The sequence below is a fragment of the Sinocyclocheilus rhinocerous genome, unplaced genomic scaffold (assembly GCF_001515625.1).
Source record: "Sinocyclocheilus rhinocerous isolate Xijiao unplaced genomic scaffold, SAMN03320098_v1.1 scaffold44, whole genome shotgun sequence".
Taxonomy (NCBI): domain Eukaryota; kingdom Metazoa; phylum Chordata; class Actinopteri; order Cypriniformes; family Cyprinidae; genus Sinocyclocheilus; species Sinocyclocheilus rhinocerous.
The window spans coordinates 1,738,365-1,757,263 of NW_015631022.1; the positions used below are offsets into that span (position 1 = coordinate 1,738,365).

The 18,899-nt window shown below is 40.2% G+C and overlaps 1 protein-coding gene across 1 annotated transcript in view; it reads left to right on the forward strand.

Annotated features, from left to right (window-relative positions):
* LOC107741095 (slit homolog 3 protein-like) overlaps positions 1–18,899 on the forward strand; it is a 196,687-nt gene that overhangs the window by 118,054 nt on the left and 59,734 nt on the right. Inside the window, exons 6-10 of the mRNA XM_016553687.1 lie at positions 2,212–2,283; positions 10,571–10,642; positions 12,563–12,726; positions 14,341–14,485; positions 17,771–17,842. Of these exons, the coding sequence (XP_016409173.1) occupies positions 2,212–2,283; positions 10,571–10,642; positions 12,563–12,726; positions 14,341–14,485; positions 17,771–17,842 (525 nt within the window). The remainder of the gene's footprint in view (positions 1–2,211; positions 2,284–10,570; positions 10,643–12,562; positions 12,727–14,340; positions 14,486–17,770; positions 17,843–18,899) is intronic.

Genomic DNA, 18,899 nt, shown 5'->3' on the forward strand with positions numbered 1-18,899 from the left:
TATGACCCCTTTAATGTTTAGAACAGTGCAAATACAAACACCATTAGAAACTCATAGTTCAGCATCACACACCATGATATGGGTTAAAATGAGAGCCCATTTCTCTCCAAAACGGTGCCAGTTTTAGCGTTTTGCAATAAAGAAATAAGAATAACTAAACTTGATAATTTTTGTTACAATTTTAACATAAATGCACATTGTTCTAGAAGGATGGCATCATGCCATACCTTTTACACATTTACTCGAATTGTTATGCTGATAATACAATTTGTAAGGAAAAATGCATTAAATAGCGAGGTATTTCTGGGGAATCTTTTTCAAAGGAAAACACACACACACACACGCATGTCTCTTTGCTGAGCCGCGGCGGTCTCTGTGAATCAGCAGCATCCACAACTGAACGGAACAAAAAGTGTTGAACTTGAAAATTGTTTATGCGCGAGTGCACTTGCTAAATGAAGGTGGATTGTATAAAATGGATTAAAAAAAACACGTTTATTAACTAGCTGCAGTTTTATTACATCACGCGCTGGCACAGATGCAGTATATTAACGCCACGGGTCATCAATGAGGTGCAGATTGGTCCTCAATTTGTGTTTCCAACACACTTTTTCACAGCGCGCATCACTCGCTCAAACTCATCAAAAGTCAACAAGCTCAACAAGCAACAACGACTTTTCCAAGTGACTGCTGCAGAACGCACGCGAGAGAAAGACGAGGCAGCGCAGTTCGCGCGTCTCATAAGTGAGTGGGAATTTACCGAACGTGGCACTTGCTGGAGTTAACACTGTATGCAATACCCGCAATCTCACACCAAATTTCAGGCCGTGTAGATAGGCAAGCATATATACAAATCGTTTAGTAAGCAGAAATCCAAAATATCCTAAATTTACCTTAACATAGAGGAAGATGCGATGGAATTGATGCTTGAATAATGCACTTCCAGCAGCCATGATAAACAGTTGGCGGTTAAAGTTTTCTATGCACAATTTGATTTGACGAAAGTCACGAGACCTATTACTATCTCTCTATCCAATCACATGGATAAAAATAAAATTAAAATAAGCATGTAACGACCACAAACGGAGGAAAATAGCGGAGTAAAAGTACCGATACATCACTTAAAATATACTCAAAAAGAGGTAAAAGTACTCAAAAAAGTACAATTACTGATAAAAACTACTTAATTACTGTAACGTAAGTATTTGTAATTCGTTACTTCACACCCCTGGCTACAAGTTTGTTTTGGTACTCTGCCCGTTTTTGAAAAAATGCATACCCCACCTTTAATGAGTTGATGGATAAAAATTAAAATTAAAATAAACATGTAACGACCACAAACGGAGGAAAATACCGCTATTTTACTCCGCAGTAAAAGTACCGATACATCACTTAAAATTTACTCAAGTAAAAGTAAAAGTACACCATTTTTAAACTACTCAAAAAAGTACAATTACTGATAAAAACTACTTAATTACTGTAACGTGAGTATTTGTAATTCGTTACTTCACACCCCTGTTTACAGTATATAATTGTTGTTATTTTATAAAAGCACTGGTTTATTGTTTCATTCTCAAGGGAAGCATTTCTTTAAAGTCTTAATTTACTTTGGATGAAAAAATATCCATTGTAAAAGACAAACATTTTACTTTTGCTCATGTAGGTTATTTAATTTTCAGAGTGATGGTTAATGCATCTGCAGTGGGTGGCTGCCATATAGTCTGTCCCATCAGCAATTATGGAGACAGATGCATGTCTTTTGGAAAGAAGGGATGGCGTGAAAGACACGCAAGAGAAGCTCCGTTCTTCTTTATTATCCGCCTCTAAAGACGCGAAGGCACCGTGTCTGCCACGGGTCAGATGTCACCGCAGCTCTGTTTGCCGAACAAATGACTTAAGGAAAGCGCTTAGATTCCTTGTTCTTTATTCAAGCCCTTTCAAATCCATCTCAAAGAGGGAGGGGTAAACAGAGAGAAGGAGGCGTGGATGGCAAAGTCTGCAAATTAAAGGAAAAGGAAAAAGAAGCAAAAAGGAAGAAGTGCCCCTCGCGTCTGCTCGTCCAGCATCGTGACCCTGATTTACGAACCCCTTCCTTTAATGAAATTGTTTCTGTGACAGAGCCGGTAAAAGCTTGTAATGGATTGGCTGCTCTAATGTAATGAAATTACTCCCTTTCTGACTTAAAAAAAAAAAAAGAAGAATCATCTGCAGGCAACTGGACAGCAACCACATCAGCTGCATCGAAGATGGAGCCTTCCGAGCCCTGCGCGATTTGGAGATACTGTGAGTCCCCCTCCCGCCTCCTCTGCGGGGTTCTCTCCTCTCTCTTCACCTCTGCTGTCCCTTCCTCTAACTCTGTCTCTGTGTTTCTTGATTGCTCTCGAAGGACAAACTGTGTTGCGTTATGGACCTGTGGCGCATAGTCCGGTGTCACCCCGTCTGGTCCGACACAGTGGTGCTTAGCATGCGATCGTCTGTGCAACAGCTAAAGTTGCTCGTTTGTCATCCTGTGCTGCATTGTTGCCGCTTGAAAAGGTGTCCTGACTTTGCCGGGTGCACCTTAGCGTTTTCTGATTAGAACGTCTGTAGATTTGCACTTCCTACTTTAAAGCAGGTGTTAGACTCAGTTAGATGCTCAGCTCTCTGTTCTCCTGCCTGCTGGGAAGACCTTTTTTTTGGTTTAGTCAGAGTTCATAGTAAACGCTTTGATAGCAGAGAAGAGATTTGATGTGTTTGTGAGTGAGTTCATTTTTTTCCTTGGGTGTCCCCTGGATTGTCCCGGAGAGGATGAGAGGCTGGAAGCAGGATATACGGAGGGGGGGGGCTAACCGCCAAGCCACCCCCTCTATTAATTCCGGGCTCCATAGGACACAGCAGCACGGCATTACATCATTGTTAGGCAGGTTCTCCGGCAGTGTTAGCTAGAGGTGAAGGTAGAATCAAAGAAGGAAAGATAGGAATATATTCCGTGTCCTCTGTCCTCTCCTCATGACCAGAGCATAAAATGACCTTATAAAACAGGAGCTCGGGAGCAGGAAAGTGTGAGTAAGTCGGGAATAAATTTTCATTAATAATACAGAACCTCCCTAGATTCTGCCAAAGACCTTTGGGACCCCTGCGAGCCAAGGAGAGCCGTGGCACATGAATACACATCACTTTCCTGCTGATTGAGCCATCTCTCCACCCCTCTGGAGAGGCTGCAACACACAGGTCTGCAAATGACACTGTATCATGGCAAAATAACCCCATGCGCAATAATCAAGCTTAAATCCATGTTCTCCAGTAACAGATTCAACATACGGCTGAACGTTAAGGCTGTGCTACAGAGCCAGTTTGTGAGAATATGACACCTCTAGGTAACTGATGGCGAAATTAAGGTTTAGGTATAGCGATTTCGCCGCAGGTGTTAATGCTGTGAGTCTCAGTGTGAGGACACTGAACGATTTCCAACATGAGTTATATTATAGTCCGGACTAACTTTCGTCTTAAGACTGATCTTTCTGAATGGCAGCACAGCAGATGGAGATCCATCTCTTGTATCGCCAAAGAGTATTATGACTCAGTGTGATGTCATAATGGTGTAAAAAGCAGGAGTAGTGGAGTTTTAAGGGTTCATTTATGCTTTTAGAAATGTCCTGGGATTGTTGATTGTAGACATCATTAACACATTCAACCACATTAGTTCTTGTGTTTAAAACAGTGCTGGATTATGTGAATTCAGGGCAAGCGTGTGTGTGGTTTTTTTTTCGAAGTAGATCAGTATAATTTGACAACTGGAGTTATAAATAAAAGAACGAATGATAAACATTCTAAAAATGTGATGTTAATGTGTGTTTTTGCAATTCAGAGCGCACTTGGTGTAATTTAGGGGTCGTATTAAATGCATTGTTTGAGCGCGGTGTGTTAAGCATAACTCCAGAGGCCAACTGAATCCTTTAATTTCAATGATCATTAAAGGCCTATTAAAATAGATGGTGCACTGCGACATAATTGAGAGATTTGAGCATCCTTTCCCATCATGCACTGTTGGGTTTTCGTGATCACTGTAAAATTTTGGTGATCACCATAAACAGCGACTAACAAAATTCCAAAGCGGGGAGCTATTAAACACTTATTTTTAGAGATGGTTTAGAGATGGTGATCAGAGTAGAGATTAGACAGAGCGGTTCGTGGCTAACCCTCCTCCACAACTAAATGACTGCTAGTGATTTAACGCCTGCCAAACTACACAGAATTAATGATCGGCCCTTTCTGCTGATGAATTGTAATTTATATTTAACATAACTGCGCTAATGACTGAACTAATGACTTCAAAGCTATCTCGGACATTTTCTCACACAGGACGTGACTTGCATCCCAATGAGCTGAAGGAAGTGTGGTAGGCAGCACATCGATGTGTTTTCCATCTGCAGAGCACCTAAACCTGCCTAACAAGGAGCACCCCTTGATTATTTTTCATTTAATACTTAGGTACTGCTTGCGCTTCCTCTCATTTTTCATTCTGATCGTTTTTTTTAAATATACACCAAATCAGGCCCTTTTATCTTTCCATTCTTGCTTTAAATGTAGATGGACTGTGTGGAACTGTGCATTATAAGGTGTCCACCTTATCTTTATTATATTCATGAAATTCAAGTTGGTGCTTTTAATAACCGTGAATGTTGGTAGCGCTTCTCATTTCTAATTTTACAAAGACATATCAAATAAAATTTCATATATAATATAAATGGGATTCCATGTGGTGTAAGAATAACTGAATATTTTTCATGGGTATGTGCCTGAAACTCAATTTTCATACATACACCATTGTCAATATACAGAATTTTTTTTTTAATTTGGTTAAGCGGGTTAAAAAAAAATGTAGTTAATATGATTCCTTAGCCAAGTAATTAAGGTGAAATGAAAAATCGCTGTTTAAAAATAACAAATAAATTTGATGTTTGGAAGCCATGGTCTAAGCGTTAAAAAAACTGTAACTTTTTAACCTTTCTTATCGTAAGGAGAACAAAAAAATGTAAACTATACTTCAAAATAGGTATATTCAGCATGAGTTTGGCCAGTTATTCATTCAAAAATTCATGAAGCCAAAGAAAGCATGAAGAACATCCACCTGGTCAAGTATTCAAGCGGATTTATTTTTCAGCAGGGTTATGGTAAGCACATTTTGTTCTGATGTATGTTCTTATCGTGCTAAGCACACAATGAAGAGACAATGAGAAAGTCTCACACAATCTGTTTCAAATTATGCTAAGCGAAATGTATGTTCACTTGCTGTTTAAACACTTGGATCTTTTGTGGAATCGCTCACAAGTTTTATAATCGTCCTTCAGGGCTATTTTATAAAATGTGGTTTAAATGTGAGAAGGGAATTTATAGTATTTTGAGAAAGAGCATTTTGGAAATTCCCCATATACCCCACTCAGCTTTGTCTATACACAGCACTCTCGCAAGCGCTGGAGCCTCTGCATATTTTATAACCACTTTTGTACAGAAAATTCTGGCTCTGAATCAAATGTCAAATCATGTGAAATTTTTTGCCCCGCTGTGTCATTTTTTTATGAGCAGGAGAGTGCCGAGACATTTCCGTGCCATCTCCTGAAGGTGACTTTCCCTCCCACCATGCATTGATAAGAAGGCCCAAATTTTCACATTACCACCGTCCTCTCCTCCTGCCAAATGCTGTCATTTGTCAATGTGTGCACGGCACATTTTTCTCGACAGCTTGGCACAGACCTCGTTGGTCGAACTAAAGTGAGTTTAGCATGATAGCATGGGCGGCGTGCCCCAAAGGGACGTCTTTGCGGTTCACCAGTCAATATGCACCACTATGTACTACGGCCTCTTCTCCTTTTGAATCCACAGATGTGCTCACTTAATGAGGTTTTCACATTTTCATTTAAAGAGACTCGCTTGTAGTGCAATAGCATGCCATGAAATTCCAACCAGGGTAAATCTGAGTATTTGCAGTGTGTTGTCAGATTAGACGCTGATTGTGTAAGGGAGCGTGAGGAGGTGGATTATTAATCCTGGTTACAAAATGCCACGCTGTCAGACTCAAGAACTTGGAAAAATGCTGAATGGAAGAAGCTATCACATTTCTGTGGTTACGTAGACGTCCTGGGATTGTATTGGGGGGCATTTGATCGAAACCTAAATGCATTACGAATGAAATACCGTGTATTTCATATGTAAGGTTTGAGAACTATAATTTTCTTCTTCTCGGGGCTTATGGTTTGGCAGTTTTCTACCTTCATAATGTCATTTTCTCAATGCAAGACCTTTTGAATGTTCCTCTTGGCAACGATAACCCTGAGCTTTGCTCCTTTTCGGCCCCTGCCGCCCCTTATCCTAATCATTTCTAACCCCTGTGCTCCCGTACAAAACATTAGCTCTTTTCAGATTTAATAATTCCCTCTTTGGGAACTCGAGAGCACAGATTCCCTTGAATCAGATATTCCATGCAACTTTAATTTCTAACACGGTTTGGCCTCCCTCTGGACAAATCAGCCTTACTTCTGCAAGGCCTGATTGAAAGGTTGTCTTTAGTCAATAGATGAGTCTTTATGTGACAGACAACAGGCAGGCGGAGGGAGAAAGGGCAAGCTGATGGCTAAATGAGAGGATGGATTAGGGGAGTGGAGGGGGAGAGAACTGTCATTAGCTCACAAACAGCACTTTCAAGCACAGGAAATTGCCTTGCCACCAGACATGGCCCCATTGCGTTATCTTCGTGTGGTCTATGCCAAAGCTCGGGGAGATGGGGAGGGGGCAGGCTGGAAATTGTGCGTTTCAGCAGTCAGACCCGTGTGCACAATTAATCATTCGCTCCTGGATGGCCAAAGAGAGGAGGGAGGCCGACGGAACAGCTTAGATTCAATCTATCCTCATTTACGCTATAATGGCCTCATCAATGGTGGTGGAAGCGTGTCTGTTTTCACTGTAGTGCCTGTTCTTTTCGCTTCTCCTCCCGTCCTCTGCACCATGGAGGGATGGAGAGCTCTTTCTCTTTTTTCAGAGGAGGCAACGGGTAGGTTTATGCAGCCATAAAGCTTCCCATTTTTTTTTTTTTGTTACAAATACTAAGCACTAGTGTTTCTTTTTTTTAATAAGCCCACACTTAAACACAAACCACATGGATGGGATTATGCATGGCAGATCGTGTTATTTCTGTGTTTATCCTCACTGGGTTTATTTGAATTAGCGGAATAACGTCTGATTGCGGCTTTGTGCTGTAGCTGAACTTGCGATGCTAAGCAAAACAATGGCAAAGATTTCCATCCTGCTCACATGAATTCCATCACACTGCAACAAGTGGAGTCTCATAATGAAATTGCTCTCCATCTGGAGCCACTTTACTCATTTGTTTTGACTCGAGGGCCCGACGCAGGGATGCCCTGTAAATGGTTGCTCGGATGGACGCTTGCATTGCAAACTCACCATTATGCTGTAGTAGCGATAATAGTTTCCCATGGAAACATCACAGATATGTTGGCTCACTCAAGTTTGCAAGATAGTAAGTGAATGGTCGTATGTAGACAAGGTTGTGTATATTCCCTACTTTCTTAAGGTAGGCCCTCTGCAAACGCACTTGATTTTACACCATATGAAGGAGACAAAGGATTGAGAAGACAAAAAGTTGAGCAGAAAACCCTCAACCTTTACGTTTATATAAATGAACGCAAGTCTTCTTACCAAAGCGATTTAGAATAAGGGTCAGTTACCAGGACAGTTATACACTCAAAGGAAGAGTATTGACATTCCTCAAGCCTGTCATGTCAAATAACACGTCTTTGCCTCATGATTTCTCAGTTGTGCAAGTGAATGGCCCTAAGTCAGGCGAGGGAGCACTTCAGTTATTTCCATTCAGCCCCCTGCATCCACCAAAACAACCTCACTCTTATTTCGAAATGTCCTGGCTCTGAAAACCCAGCCGTCTTTTAGGAGTGAAGTATCCAGAGACCCTCTCCAAGTCCCTCTAATGAGGGCCTGAAGAAAGCCTAAGAGCACTCAAGACCCCACTGTCAAGCTTTTTGCGACTGTGGGAAAGCTTTCTTGACATAGCCGAGAAAAGAAAAGGGAAGTAAAAAGAAAACGTGCCCCTCTGAGACGGTCTGAAGACTAAGCGTTGTGAGCAATTAACAGCTGCCCGCTTTTATTGACGCCTGCATCAATAGAGCTTTAAATAAAATCATAAAGTTACATAGTCAAGCTGTACAGCGCGGTATTTGTCAGGATCCGGCATTGATTTCATTTCGTTTTGGCTTGGATGCACTTTCTCTGGAGACACTGTGGATGCGGTCCTTCCCTGCAGCAGTTGATTTTGCTTAACACATTTTTGATTTATGGTCAACTACAAGGCGACACAGGCGGAATGACTTAATATGGCCGGCGATGAAGACAAAGGAATTTTAAAGACTCAAGGTGATCTTCAATTATCACAAGTGGCTTTAGCAAGAGCCGCTCATGCTGCACTGTTATTTGCTGAGATCCAACGCTGCAGCAGTGGGCGGCCCTCTGCAGTGCGGAGGGCTGGATAAAGGGAAGACTGACAGTCTTGCGTAAGACAGCGTCTCTCCAGTGGGCTCTTCTTTAAGACCCTTGGTCCGCTGCTCAATGTTTCTTGTGGCAAAGCTTAACTCATACCAGAGAAGTCCATATTAACAGGTGCAGTCTGACACCAAAGGTCATGGCTCTCGGCATTAACATGTCAGGTTTAAGCCGATTTAAAATAACTGTGACGCCTGTCCGGCTCCAGCTTTTTCAAATTACTACTGCATGAATGAAATCTATATGAGATTTATTTTTACTCGGAGCTTCTAAACCTGGAAACCGGATGGCTGAAATATGAATGAGTGAGAGAGCACTACCACAGCAAGCACAAGCTGTTCGCCGCTCTCTGTGGATCCTGTTCTCTCTTTAGCAGTCCTTCTTCAGTTCTGTTCTGTTCTTTTCTTCTCTTACATCACCTAACTTTGGAGGATGCTCCCAAGGTTTCATAGATGGGAGATAGTCCTTCCTGAGCAAATTGCATTTTCCCTTGGTGATGGTTTGGTATTACAGGCTTTTACCAGGGCGTTCCTCCCTCCGGCTTGCCCAGAGCTTCTTCTATTTACATCTCTATAGAGCGGCAGAGAACAGCAATGAAACCTCTGAGCCACAGCGGCCTTGACAAGAGGATCGCTTTCTGGTGCGGATTTGGTCAATTCCTCGCAAGGGTGATTCCTTCACCCTGTGTGTGATTTGTGTGGAATTTTCTGTGTCTATGTGTAGAATAGCAATAATTTTCCATTCCATTTAGTAAGTTTTCTTCTTTCCCTCACTCATAATAAAGTGTTCCACCACAGATCCGAGCCAAAATCAATATTCAGAAATCATTTAAAGTCCCGCAAGAATGTTATATTTTAGAGGGATTAGTTTTCCTCTGATTTGTGCAATTTTATAGTACCAAGAATTGGACTCGGGCTGGGAAATTTCCATTGGTCAGAATTGTAAATCTGATCACTCCAATAGTGTAAATAGCTTGTTTGTGTTGAGACTAAATTAACTGGCCTTGAATAAAAAGCAAGACCAGCAGCTGGTCTGATCAGTCAGTGGGTTCTGGGATTAATACCAAAATCTATGGGACTGTTTGTCTTCCTGTAACTTAAAGGGTTAGTTCACCCAAAAATTAAAATTCTGTCATTAATTACTCACCCTCATGTCGTTTCAAACCCGTAAGACCTTCGTTCATCTTCGGAACACAAATTAAGATATTTTTGATGGAATCTGAGAGCTGTCTGACCCTACATAGACAGCAACGCAACTGAAATGTTCCCAAGTCCAGAGTAATTAATGACAGAATTTTCATTTTTGGGTGAACTTTCCCTTTAAAGAGTAGAGCATGACACAAGGTCATGGGTTCAGTTCCCAAAAAAAGTGTATAACTTGAATGCAGTCTAATTCATTATCTTCCAAATCCATAAATGTAAATCATGTATGCACTGTACTCAAGAAGTACCGTTGCAGGATTCATTAGAAGGAATACTCAGACCCCAAACCCAAGCTGTAAACTAAATTGGCGAAGTCAGAGAGATCAGCAGTTTTCCCTCACCAAGCAGGAACTATTAAAATCCTAAATTGAGAAATTCCAGACCCTTTTCCAAGAGGTGGAGGTACAGGAGGCTGTGTGTTCTGCATGTGTGCGATAGGTTAGGGGGTTATGGGGTGGGATGGATTGATTACAAGATTAGGTCAGCTAAGTAGCGCTAATCAGAGCTGTGGCTGGTATGACAGGAAGCAGAGAGCTCTGCCATCCATAATTACAAGTGTGCACATCATCGATGATATCATTATTTTGCAGACCATAGCACGCACTACTCCCAGTGACTATTTCTTATTTAAAAAAGTTATCTAACAATTACCTTTTTATTTTTTACTCTAAGGAAACAGGTTTGCATGTGTATATTGTTCAGCGAATTCAGCAAAACACTGGTCTGGTCTGTATTGTCAAATGTTATCTGGATTCACTGGCTGTCTGTTTACTAAGTAAATGCCTTTTTCTAATATTTGTTCTTTCTTCTTTTCCTTCTAGCACTCTCAACAACAACAACATCACCCTCATCCCGCTGTCAAGCTTCAACCACATGCCCAAACTGCGGACACTGTAAGTACTGAGGAGCTTCTTGTCCACTTCATGGTAATGCTATGCAATCAGATATTCATTTATCTACATTTAGTGACGTTCATTCTAAATCTTGACTCTTTTTGAAAGGATTTGCTGCCTGACTAGAGGCTCTGTGGTGACGCCGTGCCAGTTTTCAGAGCTGTGGTCTGTTTGCAAGCAGACGTTGTCTTAGCTGAAGATATTGAGATGGTTTTCTTAACACAGATGCCTGTGTCGCTCCTCTACGTTTGCACTGTCAGACCCAAACCACAATTTATATAAATAATTACACAGTCCCCAAACCTCGTTCCAATCTGTGGCTGACCTGCGATATTAACAAGACTCAGAGATGCTTTTATTATTATTCGAGTGTGGTCGTTCTTCTCAGAGCTTTGGCTCTAATAGAGGGATAAATAAAGAAATATGTCAGGAGTAAATGCTAGTTTGATTTCGGGGCTTCTGGGAGTTTGAATCTCCGTCTGAAACACAAGGCTTTAGGGTTATCGTCATTTCTTTTTCCATCTATCTCTCCTCCTCTTTCCGTCACGGCGTTCTTCCTGGAGCCTGCGCTCAGAGTCATTCATAGCTGGAGCTCCACAGCCGAGCGGTCTGGCCTCCCTCCCATCAGTCAGCCCATCAGACAGGCCAGACCCCTCATGCGGGATTGAATTTGCTGATGCTCGGATGGCCGGGCGCGTTGCTCCCTGGGCAGTATTGAATTATCAACAGCGAGGCTTTGGTTGCTACCCAGTTCCTTTGGATTGAATTTTCTGTCTCTAATATCCCTGATATATCTGTATTGAATTTGTTGCTCGTAAAAACAACTTATTAAATCAAATTTTTAGAGATGCTGGTAATCCGTTTAGTAGGATGGTGGTTTGGCTGCAGGTTTCTGATGAAATAGTCCAGTTTGCCTCACCTTTCCCCGACCTTCTACAGACATACTATCTTTGTGCATTCAATTAGATCAAATGATATCACCCCATGATGCTTGCCATTCAATAACTCAGACAAATGAAAAGCACTCCTACCGCTAATCACTTTCAGTGCATGACGGTCGATAGGGTGTGCTTGCACGTGGAGCTTCCCCATCGTGCCCGTCCTCGGCTCATCCTATGCACCTGAGGCAGCCGAGGCTTCTTCTCCTCATGTCATCCATCTCTGTAATCCCACTCATCTGTAATTAATCCGCAAAGACGGGGCCAGATACTGGATTTGTAATGGGAAAAGCTCTATTAAAACCATCGCCCCCTGCTGAAATCGTCAATGGCGGGTTTTTGTCCTCCTAACTGGATTCTGCCTATTTCATTTACAGACAGTGTTGACCGGTATAGCTGCGCCTTTTGATTCGCTGACACCACTTTTTCTTTGAACAGTGTCTCTCGTACCCTTCGTGTAATGGCCCTTGAGAGATTTATATTAAGGTGTTATTGGGAACTGTGCCATTTGTTGAAGACCTTGTTGAAATGAGGGTGCATGCTCTGGGGATTTGGGAGCGGTTTACTGTGGTCTCCTCGGAGATGTTACTATCATCCGTATAATAGAATGACCCAGTCACACTCGTGTTGTCACTAATTCAGATGTGTTATTCCGAGTCATGTTATTTCAAATTCTATTAAATGCATTACCGAAGCTGTATAGAGATTCTCCCTATGAATATTTACTTGTTCTCGGCGGTGATTTCCTTCCTCCTTTGCATTTAAATGCCATATGACAGATGGAATATGACATTGAGTGTGTGGTAAACATTGCTCTTCTGATTCTGTCTTCAGAGAGCTCTGTTTCCCAACATTTCTCAGGGATCATCCACTCCAGCATTCATGCTATACATATAAACCTCCTCTGACCTTTATCCGATAGTGTCTCACTATCTGTCCCTCATTATTCTCTCTCTCTCTCTCTCTCTCTCTCTCTCTCCAGTCGCCTGCACTCCAACAACCTGCACTGCGACTGCCACCTGTCCTGGCTCTCCGATTGGCTGCGGCAGAGGAGAGGGCTGGCCCCTTTCACACAGTGCATGGCCCCCGCCCATATGAGAGGTCTCAATGTTCCTGATGTTCAAAAGAGAGAATTTGTTTGCACAGGTATGGCACAGTGTTCACTTTCTCTGTCAGAATGTCCTTCTCCTGTCAACGAAAAAAAGAAAAAAAAATGTATTATTATAAACTACATTTAGCATATTTTGCAAGAAAATTAAGCTTGCTTTTAGTACCTTGTTTATTTGTTTGTTTGTTTATGCATTTATTTAGTTATGCATTTGACATTATTTATACTGATGTTAATAACTAAACAGACATGTATTTATTTATTTATACGATTACTATTTATTATTTAATATTTACTTATTTATATCTTTATTCATTAAATTATTTTTTTCTTTCGTTCATTCACTCACTCACTCACTCCAACAAATTCCACTATGACACATACTCTTCTGACATTCTTCTTTTTCTTCCACATTATGGCATTGAAAATGATAGGAGGAGTGTTTTAATACATTTGTCATGAGAATAATTTCACAATGGAAAAATCTTAAAGGTCTGTACATAGGGTCTACATAATTTTCTTTATTTAAAAAATTACATATTTCTTTCTTTCTTTCTTTCCTTCCTTGTCCTACCAGTCTTTTTCTCAAACTTGTAATTAATTAATTTGCAAATGTTGGCTATTACAAGTAAACACTTGGTCGCCGTGATTTTGCCAAGTAAGACATGTTCCTGGATCAACATCTTTTGTTGATCCTGGATCTTACATATTTCTTTCTTTCTTTCTTTCCTTCCTTGTCCTACAAGTCTTTTTCTCAAACTTGTAATTAATTAATTTGCAAATGTTGGCTATTACAAGTAAACACTTGGTCGCCGTGATTTTGCCAAGTAAGACATGTTCCTGGATCAACATCTTTTGTTGATCCTGGATCAACATTACTGTCCAAAAATACAGACTTAACCCAATCCCCACCCCTAAACCTAACCTTACCCATAATTTATTCCTAAAATCAGAGGGAAATGATAGCTGATTAACAAGGGTGTAGAAGCACCTAACCCTGATCGTAAGCCTAAAACTGACATTTCCTGAAAAGTTATCTCTTAATTCTGATTGGTTGATTGGAATGATGTTCCAGGATCAACAAGGATGTTGATCCAGGAACATGTTGTACTTGGTGAAATCACGCTCACCGTAAACACTTAGGGCCTTTTCATTGTGTTGTTTTTTAAAGCAACTCCTTACATTCTATTTCTTAATGGACCTTTGGGTTTCATTGGTGAAAAAGTTCACGTTCAGCTCTTGTTAATTAAGCCCCCTTTTCCTCCCCCTCTGATTAATCAACTGATGAATATACTCCAACACAAACACAAAACACGCTGCAAGAAAAAAGCGTTTCTTAATTAAGCTGCAAAGCAAGACAATAAAACAACAGGGAGTCTGTTCTTGCTGATTATGTACTGTATTAAAAGCAATTTTCACCCGTCTTCATTTGTTCTGTTATTGGGACTAATATTAATTTTCACACTTCTGTACAGAAGCAACATGACAGTTATAACTACTATTAGAAGGAATGCTGTTCTATTCATATTTGACTCAAAATGCTGTTAATGTTCCCTGTGTTCTCCATTTGCTTTCTTGTGTCATTAAACCATGTTGTCTTTAGTCAATTTTCCTCCTGATCTGTTATTTTTCCATCTTTTCCTCCTCCCCAGGTCCTGCTCAGATGGAGCCAAGGTCATGCGCTCCCCAGGCGTCCATCTGCCCTGCCGCCTGCACCTGCAACAACAACATTGTAGACTGCCGTAAAAAAGGCCTGACGGAGATTCCTGCCAATCTGCCTGAGGGAATTGTAGAAATGTATGGATTCCACTTCTCAAAATCATTCGCCTCCTCTATTTGTGTAAAATCTGCCTGTGTGATAAGTACTTACCGCTGATATCGCCTGTACGGTGATCTGGCTTCTTCTGCCTGTCATGTAACAAAGGCCATTAGTGGTGCGGTGTAGCAGCCTTATTAACGAGTGCGTTAACGTCGTGCCGCAGTTGCAGATAGATCTTGCTCAGTGCTGCTGGAGGTCCAACATCCCGTCTGCACGGTTTAGGTAATTAGACAACCAGTCAAGGATCAAAATGAGGTGGGTTATACTGAGCCCAATCTAATGTCCAGGAACCCTGAGTGATTTGTCAGCAGATTCAAGGCTGCTGAAGTTATCTGAAATATGATGTGAAAAGATAGACCTTTTAATTATTAAGTATATAGTTCATATAAGTACTAATTTTGGTACAAGTAGATTACCAAATACCAAAATTTTAGTAATTGATACCGATGTCTGTGACATTTCATCATAGCATACAACAGCTGTTCCAATACCATTCAAGTAAACGGTCAGAAACAAAATAAAGAGCAAAGAAATACAGTAAATTAATGTGTTAATTGTGCAATTCTTTTTTTTTTCAGTTTAATGCGTTAAAAAGTCTTTGACACAATTAACAGAGCACCTGTTTTTTTCCCTGGCATCCTTTGGCTAGCGTTACAGTAGACTATATTAACACGCTACCAAGCACGATAAAACGCAAAAGAGATGTTATTAATTTGGTACCAGCGCACTGTCTGTGAAGCAGCTCTCCGTGAACATAGGCATCAGACACGTGAAAGCGCACAGAAAGCGGCTTCAGACAGCGTGCCAGTAGCGCATTGAGTTCTTTTTCGCTTTTAAAGTGAAACCTGCTGCAGTCCGTCACTGATGTAAATCAAAGAACAGAAGAAAAAGAGAAACCACTCACTGCTCTTCGCTGATTAACATTTGTAGCCTGATTAATCTATATTCAGTTTATAGTTTATGCATATACAATTTAGTTACTTTTCAAAGCCTATTAAATGTTAAAAATAATGTCTTTCAATTATACTGTAATGTTAAATGGCTATAATGAATGGCTAAAACTGAGGGGAAAATGCATTTACAGGTACAGGTATATACAGGTATCAGTTGCAGTACTGGTATCAATGATACTGGCCATCATTAATAATAGAATAATATGCCATTAAACTATTTATTTATTTATATATTAATAACTGCAATTAATTAGTTAATGTTTTAATCGATTGACAACACTAGTTAATAGTTATGTTAAGAAAACGTCACTTTTTTTGAATGTCCATTTCAAACTCATTTTGGAGGATGTTCTCTAAAACCCTAGTTCTGTCATGACAACTCTCGGAGGGATTGGCATGGTAATGTACATGGCAATGTTAATGTATTTGGTCTTGGCGGAATAGATCTGCTACGCTGCTGCGGCAGAGCAAGTACCGAGACTTGCTACTGCCAATACATCCACAACATGCTGCTGTGAGCATGTAAGAAATATTGCTGCTGCAAATATAACATACATGAAATAACCCCCATACATGAATCACCTCGTCGCAGATCTATACAGGTGGAGCTGGGGAAGGTGGAGGGTTTCTGAAGCAAGCTGCAACTGCTACGGCAAGCACTAGTCATATATTTGAATGTTGAGCAGCGAGCTCATACCGATACAGGAGAGAACCAATCAGCTGTGCCATGTGATAATGATGTCATTAGGTCAGATTGAGGTAGACCTATCGGACTGCGCCATCTAGAGTTTCATGCCAGAACTCTGTATTTGTCTTTGGATGTCTTTAATGACTGTGGCTTTTTTGTGCGATTCGGTTATATTTTTATGAGAAAGCCACAGTTTTTAAAGCAACCTTTAGATTAATGCTGTTGTCAATTTTTCTGCCTATTAACTTTTTTATATGACCTTTGCTTCATTGTGCCGGGCATGTTAGCTTGCGTAATGCTAATGTTAGCATATTAACTTTAGTATTCTTATTAAAAAGCAATCAAATGAATGTAATTCATACAGTGCCACCGCTGAAAACATCTGACCTTGTTGTTGTTCCAGCCACTTCTGTATTCGGTGTCCTTCAAATGCAAGAGAACGTCCAAAAGGGGTTTTGCGGTATCCTCCAATAAACAAGGACATTTTGGTTGCGCATGGGAAATTTGCAATGCCAACATTTCCACTGTGCGCATAGGCTGAGACGTCGTGTTTAATGATCACATAGCAGCACAGCGTTGTGCTCACACACATGCATACTGTTACAAAGAAAACACTCGAGTTTTTCGATGGGTTTTGGCTGTCTTGCCTCAAGCTGATTGAATGTTCTCGTGCTTTGGAGAACGTCCATATCGTCTTGGTCAGGGTATTTGGTATCCATATTGATTCAGAGATCCTTTTTATTTGCACTAAAGGACAGGTAGGTAATTGCCCTGATATGTGCTGTTCCTCACCGTTGTTGTTATGTCAATAGTGTATGACCTTTGCATAATAAATGGATATGCAGGCTAGGACACATTAGCCCATCCGAGCCCATGGCCAAAAACAAATTGGGCTAATGAAATGATGTATAACCTGGAGCATGCAGAGAGCTGTGCTTATTTCTCAGGGACTTGTTTTCCGTGCCCTCTTATCCCAGTGAGCCAAAACACAAATTGAACACCCAATGTACAGGCTGCCGTAAAGCATTAGATGGCTTTCTCTGTAGACCTCCAGAAGGAGCATTAAGTACCAGCCAGACTCTCAAAAACAAAAGGTTCTTCAGCGAAAGACTCTTTTGAGCACTTTAGGTTCGACAGAGCACCCTCGTTTCATCAAGAACATTTAATTCACTCTTGCTCTATTGTTCTATTTGCAATAAGTAAAAAATAGTAAATAAATGAAGTCATTCTAAATAAAAATTGTAAAAAGGGATTAGGTTATTCAGATCAGCATAATGTTTTATAGATGGTTACATAAAGAGCTAAAGAACAAAGTTATTTGTGGAACTTAAAATCAGGCCTTTCGGTTTTAAATGAAACATTTATTTTTTAAGCGTGGGCCCGTAAAACACGCCTCCACATGCTTTCAAACTCTGAGGAATGAAATCACCAGCAGATCTGTGTTGTGAGTGGAATAAATGTGATATGGTGCATGTACATTTGCGAAACACCTACAGGAATATTACATCGTTTTCTTTTCTCTACCATGCCATATTTGTTTCATAATTTTATTATATGCAATTACTAGCGTAATGGAAAAGTCAGTGTTGTGTAACAAAACATATCCATCTGTTCCCATATAGTCGTCTGGAGCAGAACATGATCAAGAGCATCCCAGCAGGAGCGTTTTCCACGTACAAGAAACTGAAGAGAATGTAAGAACTTCCACACACAACAACACAAACTGATGGTTTTTCCATTTACACTATACCAATCAAGAGGTTGGGGTCAGACTTTTTTCTTTTCATCAAAAAATCCCGGAAAAAAATAAGCAGCACAACTGTTTTCAACATTAGTAATAAGAAATGTTTCTTAAGCAGCAAACCAGCATATTAGAATGATTTCTGAAGGATCATGTGACACTGCAGACTGGAGTAATGATGCTGAAAATCCAGCTTTGCATCACAGCAATAAATTACATTTTAAATATATTAAAATAGATAACAGGTATTTTAAATTGTAATAATATTTAACCATTTTACTGTTATTATGCAGCCTTGGTGAGCATAAGAGATTTCTTTTAAAAATCATACTGACCTCAAACTTTTGAATGATAGTTTACGTATATCCAAAAAGCACTTTAAAATCAGCTAAACATTCCTCTATTTTGACACATCTAGAAATATACACACTTTCTTTTTATACTTTTTCAGCATATGTATGACACTGCAGACTGGAGTAATGATGCTGAAAATCCAGCTTTGCATCACAGAAATAAATTACATTTTAAATATATTAAAATAGATAACAGGTATTTTAAATTTTAATAATATTTAACCATTTTACTGTTATTATGCAGCCTTGGTGAGCATAAGAGATTTCTTTTAAAAATCATACTGACCTCAAACTTTTGAATGATAGTTTACGTATATCCAAAAAGCACTTTAAAATCAGCTAAACATTCCTCTATTTTGACACATCTAGAAGTATACACACTTTCTTTTTATACTTTTTCAGCCTATGCATGAACTCTATACCTGCTGCAAGTGATCTCCTGTCAACCACTTTGAAAAAAAAAAGTAGACGAGTTCATAACACGCACCGCAGTTTCTAGAGGCATGTCACCCTGCACAAGAAAATCTATATTTTAGACACAAATTCATATATTTAATAAGATCTTCTCACCTCTGCTTTGGCAGTGATGCCTTGACGTGAAGAGCTCAGTATTTTGAAGGATATACTCAAACAAATATGGGCTTCCTGAGAGAAACA